General features: G+C 39.4%; 1 protein-coding gene across 5 annotated transcripts in view; it reads left to right on the top strand.

Annotated features, from left to right (window-relative positions):
* The window catches only part of glra1 (glycine receptor, alpha 1), a 111,911-nt gene that overhangs the window by 62,108 nt on the left and 34,073 nt on the right, over positions 1 to 15,730 (top strand). For all 5 annotated transcript variants that reach the window (XM_051420703.1, XM_051420702.1, XM_051420700.1 and 2 more), the window contains 3 exons: positions 4,492 to 4,715; positions 10,367 to 10,449; positions 12,253 to 12,390. In XM_051420703.1, coding sequence (XP_051276663.1) covers positions 4,492 to 4,715; positions 10,367 to 10,449; positions 12,253 to 12,390 — 445 coding nt within the window. The remainder of the gene's footprint in view (positions 1 to 4,491; positions 4,716 to 10,366; positions 10,450 to 12,252; positions 12,391 to 15,730) is intronic.

Genomic DNA, 15,730 nt, shown 5'->3' with positions numbered 1-15,730 from the left:
TGATTGTGAAACAGGGAATGGAGAACGGGCAGTGGAGGTTATACAATAAAGCTCTGAGGGAGCAACAGTTAATATGTTCTCCCTGGATCGATTCTTAATTCAAAACTAAACTAATTCTACCTCTAACCCTCAAAACAACTCTTTGAAGAGGTGAGGAGGGACAACATGTCTGTTCTCACTATAGAAAAGATGACACCATTGGTGCTTTGTTTAAACAATGTTTTTGTTCCCCTGACCTCTTGCACTTTTGAGTGAAATTACTTGAGACTGCCCCCCCCAAGATAAACGGCAGTCATTTCAGAAAACCATCAAAACGATCTCGTCCTTGCATCCTTTCCCTAACCCGAACCACGTTGTTTGAACCCATCCATACCCTAACCATAGTGTTGTCATAACCTAAAACACATTTATTTTTCAACAGTGATTTGTAATGGTTTTGGAAGGCACAGAAAAAATATTCTGCAGATGGGGGCATCAGATCAGAAAATGCAATTACAATTTGGAGGACCTGTTGAGTTGACTGCCCTCTCGAAGTGGCAAAAGAAGAAGTACTGTTGTGATGTTACACAATCAAACCCCTCAGAGGAGGAGGTCGGGAATGGATTGGGTCAACTAGACTTTAACACAGAAGGCCATGGGTTGGGTCCTGTTTACTACCAGCACTCAGCCTGGGTTTCTAAGAGGTTTTTCTATCCATGACAACAGTCTATTTTTAAGTATTTCTGTTAATCCAGAGAAGTTCATTCATTGATAATGGAGAAACTACTAAACTATTTGTTTGAGCGAAACTGACTTGAATGCTAACAGATTGGAAGTAACAATTTAAGTTCTGTACACTAAAAGTGTAATTATTTGTACTTAAAGTAAAATCAACTTTGCCCAGTACTGTAAAACCTTTGAAGTTACAATAACTAGAGTTTCTGGTTTCATTTAGCGTTCTTCATCATTTTCAAGCCAAATATCTAAGCTGAGGAAACTCAATGTGTCTAACTAATAAACAAAAATGCAGTACATTTAATAAAATAGTTATAGTAATAGTTAGTTGAAATGACAGCAGTAATACATGATACAAAACAAATATTTTTTTCCATTGGTAGGCCAGCACTATATGAGTCATTTTGTCTGTACGATATTTGAAATTCTGTTCTGACGCTGTAAAACTCAAACTTGTCCTCACAAAGATAGAAGTGCAAGAGTACATACACACAGTCAGACCTGTAGGAGTATTGATCTTCCTCTTTCAGTTAAACAGTGGAGGCTGAAGGTCTAAAAGCATATGTTGAAGGTGCACTCTGGATTTAACCTCCAGTCGGCTCCTATTCCAGCTGGATGAAACCTTTTAAAACCAAAACTGAACTCCTGAATCTCTGAATCTTTGATTCAGATCAGTAAAGCAAAGATCAGCAGTCAATCATATAAAGTCAAACTTTTGACTATATTCTTGTACATGACATACTGTGTATTACATCGGGGTTTAATCCTAGATGCCTTGCACTTCGGAGGCAGTAAAGAAAAGGGTTTAGTTGTGCTAAAATAGGCCATTTGTTTTGCCATGTTCCCAGGGTCCTATGTTTTCAGGGTCCTGTTCCCCAGTCCTACGGTTAGGATTAAGGGTAGGGTTAGGTTTCTGTGGTTACAGAACTTAAGCCCTATGTTTCCAGGGTCATATGTTTCCAGGGTCCCATGTTGCCATGTACCCAGGATCCTATGTCTGCAGGGTCCTTTGTTCCCCAGTCTTAGGGTTAGGGTTAGATTTAGGACACGTCATATATACAGATACACTTCCGCTTTGGATATGTTCCTTATTTGAAGTCATGAAGTAAAGGCTTTATTCTTTGTGACTTAGAAATCCATCCTCCTTATAACCCCAAAACCCAATAGAATTACTCTGTATCTGTCCTTTGAAGGCTCTGTGACTTGTGAATGTATGCATCCAGCCTACAGGCTTCATCTTTGAAAAACACTCCAGCTTTCTATCTTCTGTTCATCTATCCCTCTGACTGAATTCCAACAATATCTCTCCATCTCCCTGTGTAAGACACAGCAGCTAAATGACCTTCAGCTGCCTCCCAGCTTTGTAACAGCTCCCCACACATCCATTTGCCTGTCCATATACCCCTCTATTTGTGGCAACTTCATTTTTTGTATGATTTTACATATTTTTCTATGTTCTTTGATTGATAAAGCACTTTATTTATTTAAGGTCTGGTTTTAAAGTGCTACAGTTCTTTTCACAAAAAGTAACATCAGTGAACACAAGTCCAAGAACAAGCAGAAAAATAAGAATAGAGAGGCAAAAAAGCTAAAAGCTGGGTCGACTGTGGTCTTCAAGGCTGAGGAGGAGCTGAGGCTGCACATCGGCTCACAGGCGGGAGAAAGATCTCAGATATTGCTCGAGGCCACAGCCTGAGCATGATCAGTAAAATCTCTTACATTCTCATAAAGGAGAAAATGACATAAGGATGAAGACCCATAACCACCTGCTCATCCATCCGCGAAATCCTGTCCATCACTCCATCTCTACATCTGCCGGTATCTGTCCATCTACTCCTCCGTATGGAGTTACAGCATCTTGAGTCAGCGGTGCAGTGACCCTTGACGAGCCTTTTATTTCCACCCTTTCTCTCATCTTTCTTTTTTTTTTAAAGGGAACATCTCCTTGCGGATACGTTTGACATCCGTCTGTTCGGGGTGTTTCTAGGACGTATGCTTTATAACATTTGCTGTTTTGCTGTTATGTATTTTCTCTGCCGAATCAACCTCGCCTGCCTCAGAGTGACTCTGGACCTCCAGAGCATGCAGCTGTGGTAGTCGTACGTGGAGAGAGCAGTAGAGATGATAATGGTAGTATAAGATTTTAGAGCAAAGCAGGTCATTTGTGCTGCTGCTGCATTGTATTCTGGTCGGTTTCTCCCTCCTGTTGGTGTAGAACTTGTTGTCCTGGTTTGTTCCTCTGATATATATCTTGTTTTGTGATTGTCGAATGTTTACAGAAATCCAACTTGTCCTTAAGCCTATATTGAGGCACAAACTCACATTTGTGAAGTCAGTGTTTGAAAATGTCTTTCTGCATATAAGCAATGTTTTTCCGGTCGGGCTGAAGTCAATTTTTACTTGCCCCTATACAAATTGTTTTATTTATTAGCCAAGTAACAACAGACCCTCTTGTCTGCAAGGCAAGATGCTGTCGGTTCAACATTTTCCTAAACTTGACATGCTTTTGAAAAACTATACAATTTGATCTGCCTTGCCCTCAAACTTTATGGCAACCTGCACAATACATAGTTTGTTTACATCCTCTAACACTTCTGAACTCAACTCTTCTTTCTAAGTGCTGCCAATTTTTCAAGAATGCCTGAGCGGTAATGCACATGTGCAGATGAGATGAGTAGGGAAGGAAGCGAGATCGCTCACTCCCTAACTACTTTCATCATCAGCTCTGGAAAAAACAACCTGTTTCTTTTTTACCACTTGCCCGATCGGACAAGTAAGCTGTTAGATTTACTAGCCTGAAGTGCCCCCTTGTTGTTAAGCCCTCATATAAGGCTTTACCACTACACCACTGAACAGCTGAATGAATTCAGAAACACAAGTCACAAAACAATTTTTCATCATTCATCCTCTTTTCTCTCCATCTATTCATGCATAAAACGTGAAAGTCAACTGGTGACTTTGGAGCAATCCTTAGATTAGCAATCTCTATTGCTTACTGACCAACACCAGCACTGTTGCTATTTCACAGAGGGGATCTGATAAAATATTCAGTGGCCAGTATCCCCATGTAAAATGAGACTGACCTATGCTTATGTTTGTGATTGTGAGAACAAGGTGTAAGTAGAGTGACTTTGTTGTAGATCCACACACACATCGAACAGGACATGAGGACAAAAGAATCTGTCGAGGTGCAGCAGCCGAGATGTGCCGATCTGTGAGGCACTTGTAATAAAACTGCTGCTTTTCTGACTAGTTGATGCATATCAAGGCCGGGAAATAGGACAGGGGCATATCCCAGATGACTACAACAGAGCATGCAATTAGATTGTGGCCTTGCATAGAAAACGACGAGTGCTGGCATTTTGACACGCATCCCACGCCACTACTGCGTGTTGTCCTTTAGAGACAAGGTCAGGGTGACTGACAACACAGACTGCTGTTTGTGATTGAAGCCTACTACCATCCATGATTGACTGATTGATTGACTGATACCATCCACATCCAAATGTGTGTTTCATAATTTGTTAATATCTTAAACAAGATATATTTGATAAATCTTTGTTCCATTGGCATGTAATTGTTCCAAATCTGTGGGAAGCTTGATTCTAAAATTCATTCTTTCACAGTGTAAAAGTTACTGAGAATTTAAAAAAAGCTTTTCAAGCACAGGGGGCTCTGTGCATGCTTGTGTGATCATCCATTCATCCATAGCTGCAGAAAACATGGAGAGACATTTTTAACACCTCTGTATCGTTTGTCCTTTCTGTCTCCTCTCAGGACTACAGAGTGAACATCTTCTTGCGACAGCAGTGGAACGACCCTCGGCTGGCCTACAGCGAGTACCCCGATGACTCGCTGGACCTCGACCCCTCTATGTTGGACTCCATCTGGAAACCTGACTTGTTCTTTGCCAACGAGAAGGGGGCCAACTTCCACGAGGTCACCACCGACAACAAGCTGCTGCGCATCTCTAAAAACGGCAACGTGCTCTACAGCATACGGTAAGTGGAGGAAGTGTGAGGTTTTAGATTCCAACTGTGAAAAAAGACTGAGTTCTGCATCATCTCACTCGGTTAACTATACACAAATGTTGACGTATAATATTTATATACTCCAATACCTCCTTGTTGGTACTGTTTAGAAAAGTACGACAAAGAACACAGCTTCATAGAACAAGAAAGATATTCTAATCAGGGTTGAAAATGTTTAAGTGCAGGGCAATCAATGTTCCTCAACAGTCTCCTGGATAATTTAACATTAGTATAGGTTTACATTTTGGCCATAAGGTATAATTATTTCAACTTTCTATCTGACGAATCACCATGCTAACAGTCGGTTAGTCCACCGCTTTCACTCCACTCGTTTAGAAGATCCCCTGACTTTTCATTTAGCGCCGTCATCAGGTTACCAATGTTTATTCGTCCAATGCGGTTCTGAGCAAATACCTGCTAAACGTATCACATTCCCATCAGCCTCAGCTGTACATTGTGTTAAGTGGCAATTAGCAAATATTAGCATGCTAACACACTAAACCGAAATGATAAATATGGTAAACATTGCACCTGCTTCACATCAGCATTTTAGCTTTGTCATTGGGAGCATGTTAGCATGCTGACGTTAGCATTTAGCTCTTGTTTTCTGTCACTTTTCTATGATGGATGGCTCTAAATACTTTGATTGCCATGAAGCTCTGCGAACGTTGCTATGAAGAAGTCATATATTTGAGCAGCAGTGAAATCAGGTTTCTACATGTGTTTATATTTAGCTCACCATTAGCAATTTACTCAAGATTGACCTCGGGGGTAATAACTGATTTCTGTTTCTTCATTTTTTGATGTCCTCAAGCTCTTACCTTTGACTTTTTAATAAAAAAGAACCAGCTATAATCTAACACAATTGTTTCCCTCCAATCCCTGAAGTTATCCTAAAATTGCCTGTGAGAAAATGTAGGACACTTCTGTAACCCTATAGATACCTATAATTACTCCTCTAACTTTACTTCTCTATTTATTTCAAATGCATAACATGTAACCACAAAAATCTGTTTCTCTTTCCTAAAAAGTAATTTCACATTTTAGAGATAATACCTTCCGGCATGTGCAGAAAATCCCGTGAAACATGTGCTTGATTGAATTTGCAGCGTCTCCTTCTCATACAAAGACTAATTCAAGTGCAATAATAGAATTACCTTGAATAAAAAACACATGTACATATGTATGTGTATATATGTATAATATAACTGTTCAGTGATCATTTAAAAGACATATAGCTGTAAAGTTCTGAGTCATTGCAGAACAGGAAGGAGAATGGGTTATGGGTTTGGAGGTTATATTATAACAATCAGTTATAAAACCCTGATAGAAGAGAGAAAGCGACTGACTTCCTGTTTATTGCATTGCAGAGGCCTTCATCCTCTGCTTTGGCGTGCTGTTATTGCGTCAAAGTTGGAGGTTTTTATTTCCTCCAGAGCTCTACTTCCTCCCTTCTTTTCTTTGTATCTCCAAGACATCCCATTCAAGGCTGTCAGAGTTACAGCCGCCTTCCGCCGACAAACCTTTTAGCCTGCCGGTGTCTCCTCCTCCTCCTCCTCTTCATCACTTTTATTGCCTCTGCTCAGGGCCGAATGAGAAAGCGCTGCAGCAGCCATGGTAATCTACTCAGCCTGTTAGTATTCCAGCAGCAAGCCTGATCCGTTATCAACCTCAGTTTTCACCTTCATGTCCAACAGGAGGAGGAGTGAGATTGGCCCTTTATAAATATCGTCAGAAAAGGGATGAACCCCTGCGCTCCCCCTCTGTCGCTTTCATTTTTTAACTTGACACCATCAGAATGAACCCTCCGTTGATCAGCTTGATCTTGGAGGCGACGAGGCAGCTCGGGATATTAAACTGCCCTGGGGGAGGGGGGGCGGGGGGGAGAAAGTGGATCTTGCAAATGTTGTTTACTCTGTTTTTTGATGTTTATCGCTCAACAGTAGAGCAGTACGAGGACCGATGGCCGTGTCTCCTCCAAGATGAAAGTAAACTTTCTGAGATTGGACGACCAGATGCATATGTAGTCCAATCTCCGGCTGTACTTCAAAACAAAATGCTCTGAAATGATATGTGGTCCCATTTGTGCATGTAGGGCACTTTATCAAAAGGAAAATGTACGTTTCTTTGATTTAAAAAATCAGATGACAAAATGCATCATGCATTTTGGAAAAGAAAAGTTTGCGCCATGATACCTTATTTTAGGATAAATAAAGTTCCAGGGTATAAAATGTATCTATAGTGGGAGCGGTTTCTCTTCTACAGTCTGCCATGTTGAAACACCACTTAGCAGTCTGGTTTACATCATTTGCATCACAATTCATACTCTTTCTCATTTATGTCGATCACAAATAAACCTCCATAAATCTTCTTAGAAATCAAACAAAAAAAAATAATTTGAACTTTGCCTGAGATTTTCAGTATCAAAATAATCCAGTGATAGTTCTGCATCCTTACAGCACAGACAGGAGCTGTTACAAGCTAATTCAGCATACTTTTAATGGTGACAGTTTGCCAGAATGAATGCTGTATAGTCAAACAAATTAAGGCTCCAGATGTAGTTCACAACTCGCCGTAGATACGCCATGATGCCTGTTCAATCCAATGACAGTTGCTTGCCTGGGATAAATGTCTAAAAAAATGTCTAGCTTCCAGGTTTACTTCCTGGTTATCTGGTAAGAGTATCAAGCAAGGCACTAACTTTGTCAGCATTTGGCATTTAGGTGTCACGATGCGGCAGACAGAAAACCACAGAGCTGAATCCTCTCTCTGAGAAAGTGGGACATCTGTAGAGGCCACATCGTGTGTGTAATACATATTCAGCATCCTGTCAGGGACTTATAACAATGTGCAGACGAAGCAAAGTTTATTTGGTACATCAGGCTGGACTGGACGTGTGTGTTGTAGCGGCAGTGTCCTGTTAGAGCAGAACAGAAGGACTGAGTGTGTGCAGCGAAATCACCTCCTGCACATCACGACAAGCTGTCGACAGCTCCAACTCTGCAGAAATTAAACTAGAGCTGGAGTTGTTTTGTTTTTTTAGGGTTTCTTAGTGAAATTAACACAATGGACTATAGCATTTAGTTAGATAGAAGGTGGTTTTCACTGGTATATGACAGATAACAAGCTCCCTGATTACCACAGCATAAACCTAAGCATATCAAAGCAACATACAGTGCTGGAATTAGAGCTGTATGGGAATCAGCAGCAACGCCTTCCACCAATCAGATTGCATGGCTGTTAGCCGTTATAAAATGTGTGTTTAAGATGGACAATAAAGAAAATTTGGTCATATTGAGGTTAAAAGTTCATTCATAACATCGGAAAAAACAGTTAGGAAAACAATCGCTCCGCCAGATCCATTCACTATCACATGGTCTTCATCAGCAGACAGATTTCGTAGATGTTTAAACTTTAAAACTTGAGCACTTTAAGGACTTACCATCCATGTTTAAAAGCTTGCTCAAAAGTTGAGTTCCATAATTCATGCTACAACTGGGCAAATTTTCAGTTGAAACTAAAAAATTCACAGATTAGCAGACATAAAACTAGATTTGCTGTTTTCTTTTCTGTTTTGTGTTGACGTTTTACAGATTACACAATGAATTGAGTAACTGAAAATTAATATAATAATTGATATTGAGAATAATTCTCTGTAATTGGTTTTGGTATTTTGAAAACACAGATGGTTACATCTTCTTCCATAACTCCAAAAATGCAATTCATTTTATACCAGTAAATATTGAGGTCTAATGGGTAGAGTGAAGCAGTAATAATGTCTGAGAATGGGATTCATTTTTCAAATATCTCATTTCAAAATGAAAGTCTTTAATTTCAGTAATGCATCATATCAGTTATAAAATAGCTTTTTTCCATTAATTTCTGGGAAACGTTGACTTCTGCAGAGATACATTCCCTCCATGTGACAGCAGTAATTAATTTTTGCGCCTGAGACTCAGAAAACGAATGTGTCACCACGACACGGGACCGGCTGCCCCCAACATTTTAATTTTCGGAGTTTCACGGATCAGCCTTGCATGAAACAAGATTCATTCCCATGTTGCTGCACGCCTGCTCAGCTACAGGTTTTCATCCTGTTAGTCCTCCAGCAGAGAAGAAGACGTGCTGAGGTTTGCAGTGACCTCTAATTCCTGTTGGCATTTTCTTCAGGTTTCCCAATTATAATAATCTATGTGGGGGAAGTTACTCAAAAGAATCCATCTCCTTTTCAGGCTGCAACCAATTTATATTGATTATCTTTTTGATTAAATGATTAAAGGACGAGATTGGCAATGTTCTGTGTCTTTGTTATTCTTGTTGATGTTGTTATTGTTATTATCCAACGAGAAGCCTTCCCTCAGTACGTTACGACTCCCCCTTCCCGGTTTGTGTCAATCAGCCCCAAGCCCACTGGTTCCTATAGAGGTTAATAATATCCATTAATTAAGCTGGTCACTGTAGTTTTTAACAGGAAAATAGGAATGAATAGTGCATGTCTTGTGGACTATTTTCAGCAGCGAATTAATCCACATTTGGTTCAGTATTTAGGGTAATCAGGGGCCTCATTAAGTCCAAAATCCTAAGTTATCTCTGTTCAGGATGACATTTAGGATATTAGATTTAACAGCAACATGTTTTCTGAGTGCATCTTGTAGGAATATATCAGAAGAATTTACAAAAGTTTGGAATCTTAAATTAAATTAGACACTGTCCTAAATTCTAAATAAATGCCACAAATGGGAGCACCACTGATGACAATGAACTGATACAAGTGTGATGTAACATGAAGTGCACATACACTGAGAATGGAGACATTTTGTGTCCAGCAGGAAAACAAAGTTTGCATTTTCATAGATTCTGAATTCTTTTAATGAGGTAGAAGAAGTAGATGCCTTTTTAAGGATTTTAATGTTGAAATTATACTTAATGCAGAAAAATACATGCATTATTGTTCCAAGCAGAGTATTTGTATATACTCTATGTCTTAATATGTAGCTGGAGGGGATCTTTAAGTTAAGATAAGATACAAGGTCTGACATAGGTGGAATTGCTTTTATAATAAGAAGATTATCTTAACTTAAGATAGGAAGTAGTGAGTCAAAATAAACTATAGTGTGTGTGTGTTCATGTTCAAACTTTTGGACAACAATGGAGCTCTATATGGCAGAGAGGAATTTAGTACACACCAAGTACTTATTTGGTTGGATCACCTGATTTAACCTAAAGTTTGTCCTTTAAAAGCATCAGAAAAGTTGTATAAAATGCCATAACAAGAGCCGCTTTTATCTTCTGTAACGCTTTTTATGTGAGCATGAAATTAAATGTTTATATAATGTACATTGCTGCTAGCAATGCCAGTAATTGATTAAAGGAAGCTATTGTTGAACATATTACAAGTCAGCCTGGATGACAACGGCCAAAACCAAAAGAGAACTAAATTCATTTTAATCAATTTCAAACACGTCCTGATGTGTCTCTGTTCAGTTCGGTGGCCTGGCGCTGGCTGGTTGAGCAACACTGATAAAGCTCGGGATAATCCTCTTAGTACTAAGTGATGCTGCATGTGTGTGTTTCTGTGTGTGTGTGTGTGTGTGTGTGTGTGTGTGTGTGTGTGTTTGCAGAATAACACTGATCCTGGCCTGTCCCATGGATCTGAAGAACTTCCCTATGGACGTCCAGACCTGCATCATGCAACTGGAGAGCTGTGAGTAATTACACACACACATACACACACACACACACACACACACACACACACACACACACAGGGGTACAGGCAGAGCATCAGTCGATCAGTCACCGAGCAGCTGGCAGGGTGAGAGATATGATATAGATTTCTCTGTGGCCTTTTCATTCTTTGAACAGACGTGAGAGGAATCACAGAAAGTGCTTAAGTTCAAAGAGTTCTGTACGTCTACAAAGGGTCAGACATCATAAAAGAAAGAACAATACAACGCTCACTGGTACCACACTGATATTTGGTGTCAGTTCTGATTTTAAAGGAAGCGACAGACACTGAAAAGCTTCATAATGTCAGTGTCTGACTCAGTGACATTCACATTTTTAACCTTACAATTAATATTGTTGCAGTCAAAATGTGATTTTCCCTTTTGTGAAATGTTCTCAAAGCAGCGGTCTGCCCCGGGGTCTCTCATAGTCCATGTTGGAAGAAGTAGTCATATCTTTCACTTAGGTAATAGTAGTAATTATACAGTGGGAGAATTCTATGTTACAAGCATTCAAAATTTAAAGAATGGTCATCACGTTAATGTTGCAGCTGGTAGAAGTGGAGCTATTGTTACTGTATATATACTGCTGGGTAGGTGAATCTCTAATAACACATCATCACTTATTGGTTGATTTATATTTTGTATTTATCTGAATCTGCAAAGTAACTAGTGACTAAAGCCGTCAAACAACTGTAGTGGAGTAAGAAATATAAAGTAGGATCAAATTGAAAAATGTAAGTACAAATACCTCCAAAAAATACACTACTTGAGTAAATAGTTACTTTCCAACACAGGTCATAGCCCCATAGACATTTGCACAACCACGAAATGAGTAAATCTGAGTCTGCTGTTATTCATCTAACACCTGTTATTGCAGACAGAATGCAGTCCATAGAGCCTTCAGTGTAACCCATAACTTCATCAATGCACAACTATAAATCCTCCTTAACTGTCACTTAATGTAGGTGTTGGACTTAATTATAGTTTTGAGGTACGTAATTGAGTCTTTCCACTTTTCTTCTACTAGATTTCAGGGAAAACTTAATTACATTCATCTGACAGGTGGAGTTTTATTTTGCAGATTCAGATTTATTCAACATGAGATCTGCTCATAAATCATCATTAATATCTTTCTTTCCTATTTGCTTTCCTGCTATCCTTCCCTCTCACGTCATTTCTATTCTTTCTCTCATACATACTACATACTTTATTCTATTTTTTCTTCCTGCTGCCTTTACTTTATTTTATCTTTCCTCCTTTATATACTTCCTAACTTCTTTATGCCTTCTTCACTTCGATTTGTCCATCATTTCTTTTGTCTCTTTACTTCTTTTTTCTCCCTTTCTTCCATCCTTTCTATTCCCTATTTCTTGCCTTCAGTCCCTAATATTTTCCTACATTCTTTCTCTTTCTCCTCCATTTCTTTCTTGCTTATTTCCTTATTTCCTCCCTTTGCTTCTCCAACTGAGAATGACACCTTATAGACAAATTATCATCTTTTTATTGTTCTATCTTTTATTATTTTAAAGTTACTCTGCTTACATACATTTTACTGATGATTATATAAAGGGCCACGTTCCCTTTGAATAGTTAGAGAGCTGTGGATCAACACATAACAGGGTGGTGAACCAATCCTGCAGGGGGTGGACATCACACTGGGTGACCCTGCACCCCGACCAGAAACAGAAAGATCATCGTCCTCCTCAGGGGAGGAAGAATGAAATAAATGACCCACACAATAATGAACACGGCCTCACCTCCTGCTCTCCCTCTTGCAGTCGGCTACACCATGAATGACCTCATATTCGAGTGGGATGAGAAGGGAGCCGTGCAGGTGGCTGACGGCCTGACGCTACCTCAGTTCTTACTCAAAGAGGAGAAGGACCTGCGCCACTGCACCAAGCACTACAACACAGGTGAGTGGAGCCCAGGGTTTCTCCTTTACTCTCCTCCGTCCATTGGCTGTCGCTGTTTGGTTTTCATATCTCAACAAGAGAAAATGTCTGCCACTGCAGTGACAATACAAATCAACTGTCTAGGATTTTTTTCCTAGAATTGTGTAATTTTGTACACAGTGTTTCTGCGTTATGAATGCAATTTAAGACCTATTTCACATCAATACTGGCAAAAAAGTTATGCAGGATATGAAGGAAAATCAATAATTGATCATGTCGGTTTTGTTTTGTTGTTGTTACAGTGTGATTAATACAAATGTTTTCACAAAAATACAACTTTATACAATTAATGTTAACCTATTAATCCAATCAATTTTTTTAAAACCTGGGAAAATCATATTTAAGACTTTTTAAGACATTTTAAGGCCTAAAATTCAGATTATTTAGACTTTCTAAGACCCTGAAGGGAAACTAGTGATCTGAGCCACACACACTCACTCCCTGTTGTCAGTGGCCCTACACTTCACACAAGGACCCTCTTTTGCACGTACAGGGCTCCGCTGTCAAGTTAGCGACAATTAATATACAACATCTGCTTAGACTTTTCAAAATAAAGTTTGCTGAGATCAGATTTTATTAGTTTGAATGGTTGCAGTTTGGTTAGGCCCAAAAACGACTTGGTTAGCTTTCGGAAAAGATCAGGGTTTGGGTTCAAATAAGTACTTAAAGCAACTTAGGTGACATAAGTTGAAGAGAAGTTTGGCTTTTGACACAAACAGCAGTCTCAGGGTGAAAGTCCTGTGTTTGTTTGACCCATTATCCACCCCAGCCTCCTCCATATGCTGACTTTCTTGCTCTTAATACCTGACTACAACGGCTCATCAGAACATTACACTAGTTGGGTGCGTCCAGAAATGACTCTTGGAGTGGTACCTACAGCATCCTAAGCGCAGTGCCACAGACCAGACTGCCATATTTGTTGACTAGTGAGAGCAGGCTGATCTGAGACAGTTAATATCGAGAGTTTAGATAGTCATGTTGATTTAATCAGCAGCTGATATCCAGAGGGGAAAGATCTAAATCTAAACCCAAGTAAATATTAATTTATTATCCATTTTGAAACCTTATTTTCCATATATATGAAATGATTTGCCTGCCTGGAGACAAATTTTATATATTTGCATGTTCAGCTAACCTGCTGTACTCTGATTAAAAGCCTCTATATTAGCAAATAACTGAAACTGATCAACACACTGAACAATGCATCCCTTCACTATAACTAGAATCACATTGCATTGTTCTTTCCAGGAACCCTCGAGTCCAGTGTTATCAAAACTGAATGATGATGAGCAAAACAATGAAAGATCCAAGTTATAGCCTTATAAAACAGGAAGAAGAGTTTTAGGCCACAATAATAGACAAAAATGCCAGCTAGCTCACATGGAATAGATTATTATCTGACTGTTGAGCGCTGGTTCCTCCACCGGCTCAGAGCATACAGGTGGCTGCTGGTGTGGAGGTGGACATTTTGAAATGCTGTATGAACAGCAGCAGTGACAGCAGCATGACAGCATAAGTGCACCGGCCTAATCAAAAGGGTGCGTTTGATATACGTTGCAGTGAGAGGAGTAGACTGCCGGAATCTGCCCACAGACGTCGTCGCTTCGTTTTTATGTGAAACACCTTGGAACGAAAGGCGGCCGCGCACGCTGTTGACACGAGAAATGTGAAGAGTGTTTACGATGTCTACAAGGAAAACAATCCTCCATCTTTCTTTTTGTCTGCCCTTCACCTTTTATTCTTTATCTTTCCATCCTTCTCACTCCTCCATCCTGGTCTTTCTCTTCATAGTCGTCACTTTCTTCTTTTCTTTTTTCCATCAAACCTGTTTTTTTCCTCCCTCATTTTTATTTACTTTCTGTCTGTTTCTCTGGTTTTGCATTGTGAAAGGAGAGGTGGAGAGAGAAAAGGGAGCGAGAGAAAAGGATACAATGGAGCTTAAGGACAGACGATAATAAAGCAGGACTGAAGGGAAAGAGAAGAGAGAAGGACATGTCTCTCTAATGAGGGGAGAATATATCGAAATTTAGTTCATTCTTTGAAATCAAGAGAGGGAGATGTTAAAAATGTCTGCAGCTGAAACAGAGTCAGAGACAGAATTTCATTTTTATTTGAATGTGCGACATGTGGAAATAACAGAAAAACACTACACTGAAAGGGAAATACATATTCCCCAAATGCGTTTTTTTTTTTTTTTTTCGTACTTTCCAATGTCATGAAACTTTCAGTGTGGCTCAGTGAAGAGGAAAACATTGTTGGGCTGCAAAGTTTGTTTCAGCCACAAACTCAGAAAATGAGAGTTGATTTATTCACCTTCTTTTCAAATTTGAGGTTTTAGTATTTGTACAAGAATGCAACAAATGATGGTAATAAAAATTGAAAACTTATGTGTACATTTTAGGAGAGGAAGGGAACCAAAAACAGCAAATGTTAAATATTTCTGGGGAGAAGTTTAGAGATTAGGACAAAAGGACAAAAGAAAAGGCAGAGGAAAGGGGAGAGAAAAAAGGAATTCTGTAAAAAGAAGAGGTGAGAATATGAAAAAGCAAACACGAGAGGTAAAATATGAAGTATTTGGATCAGAATGGACAGTGTTGGAAAGGAAGGAAGGATGGATGGAAGAGAGAAGAGAATGAGAAAGAAAGGACATGTAAGAAGGAATCTGAAGAACAACAGAAATAAGCAGAAATCTGAAAGAGAGAATGTAGAAGAGGACGGGGGAGGACGGGGGAGGACGGGGGCAGCAGCCACGCTCTGTTTCTCCCTCCAGGTCCTCGAAGTGTGGCTGAAAACCATCTGTCCAGTCCACCTCGCCAGTCCACAATTCTTACACTCCAGAGAAAACACAAAATATCTGTGTGTCTGCGTCTGTGAGCCTCCGTGGCTGACGCTCTGAAATAGACAGGAATAGAGCTGTGGGTGTTGGGAGGGAGATTTGGGTTTCTGCTCCAGTGCAGAAAGACAAACTGTGACAAACAGAAACAGAATTAGTTTGAGGTCATTAAAATGTGATTTAAATGTTTATGAGGCTTTATGGCATAAGAATATGGCACATTTTAGTAGTTACAGTCTGAAATAAGTTGAAATAATATGACTTTAAATTGTTTTTTTATAAATTGTTTTTTAATATTATGCTTTTATTCTGAAATTGACCACTTAAACCTTAAAAAATGATGTCTTTTTTCTCAAAATATTGTGACTTTATTTTTAAAATGTCCTCCTCATACCTTTAATAATATCCTGACACTCCACCCCCTGTTGTTGTTTTGAATGATCCATACCTGCACACAACATCGACTAA

This window comes from Dicentrarchus labrax, unplaced genomic scaffold (assembly GCF_905237075.1).
Source record: "Dicentrarchus labrax unplaced genomic scaffold, dlabrax2021, whole genome shotgun sequence".
Lineage (NCBI taxonomy): Eukaryota > Metazoa > Chordata > Actinopteri > Moronidae > Dicentrarchus > Dicentrarchus labrax.
This window is presented reverse-complemented; position numbering and strand designations above follow the sequence as displayed.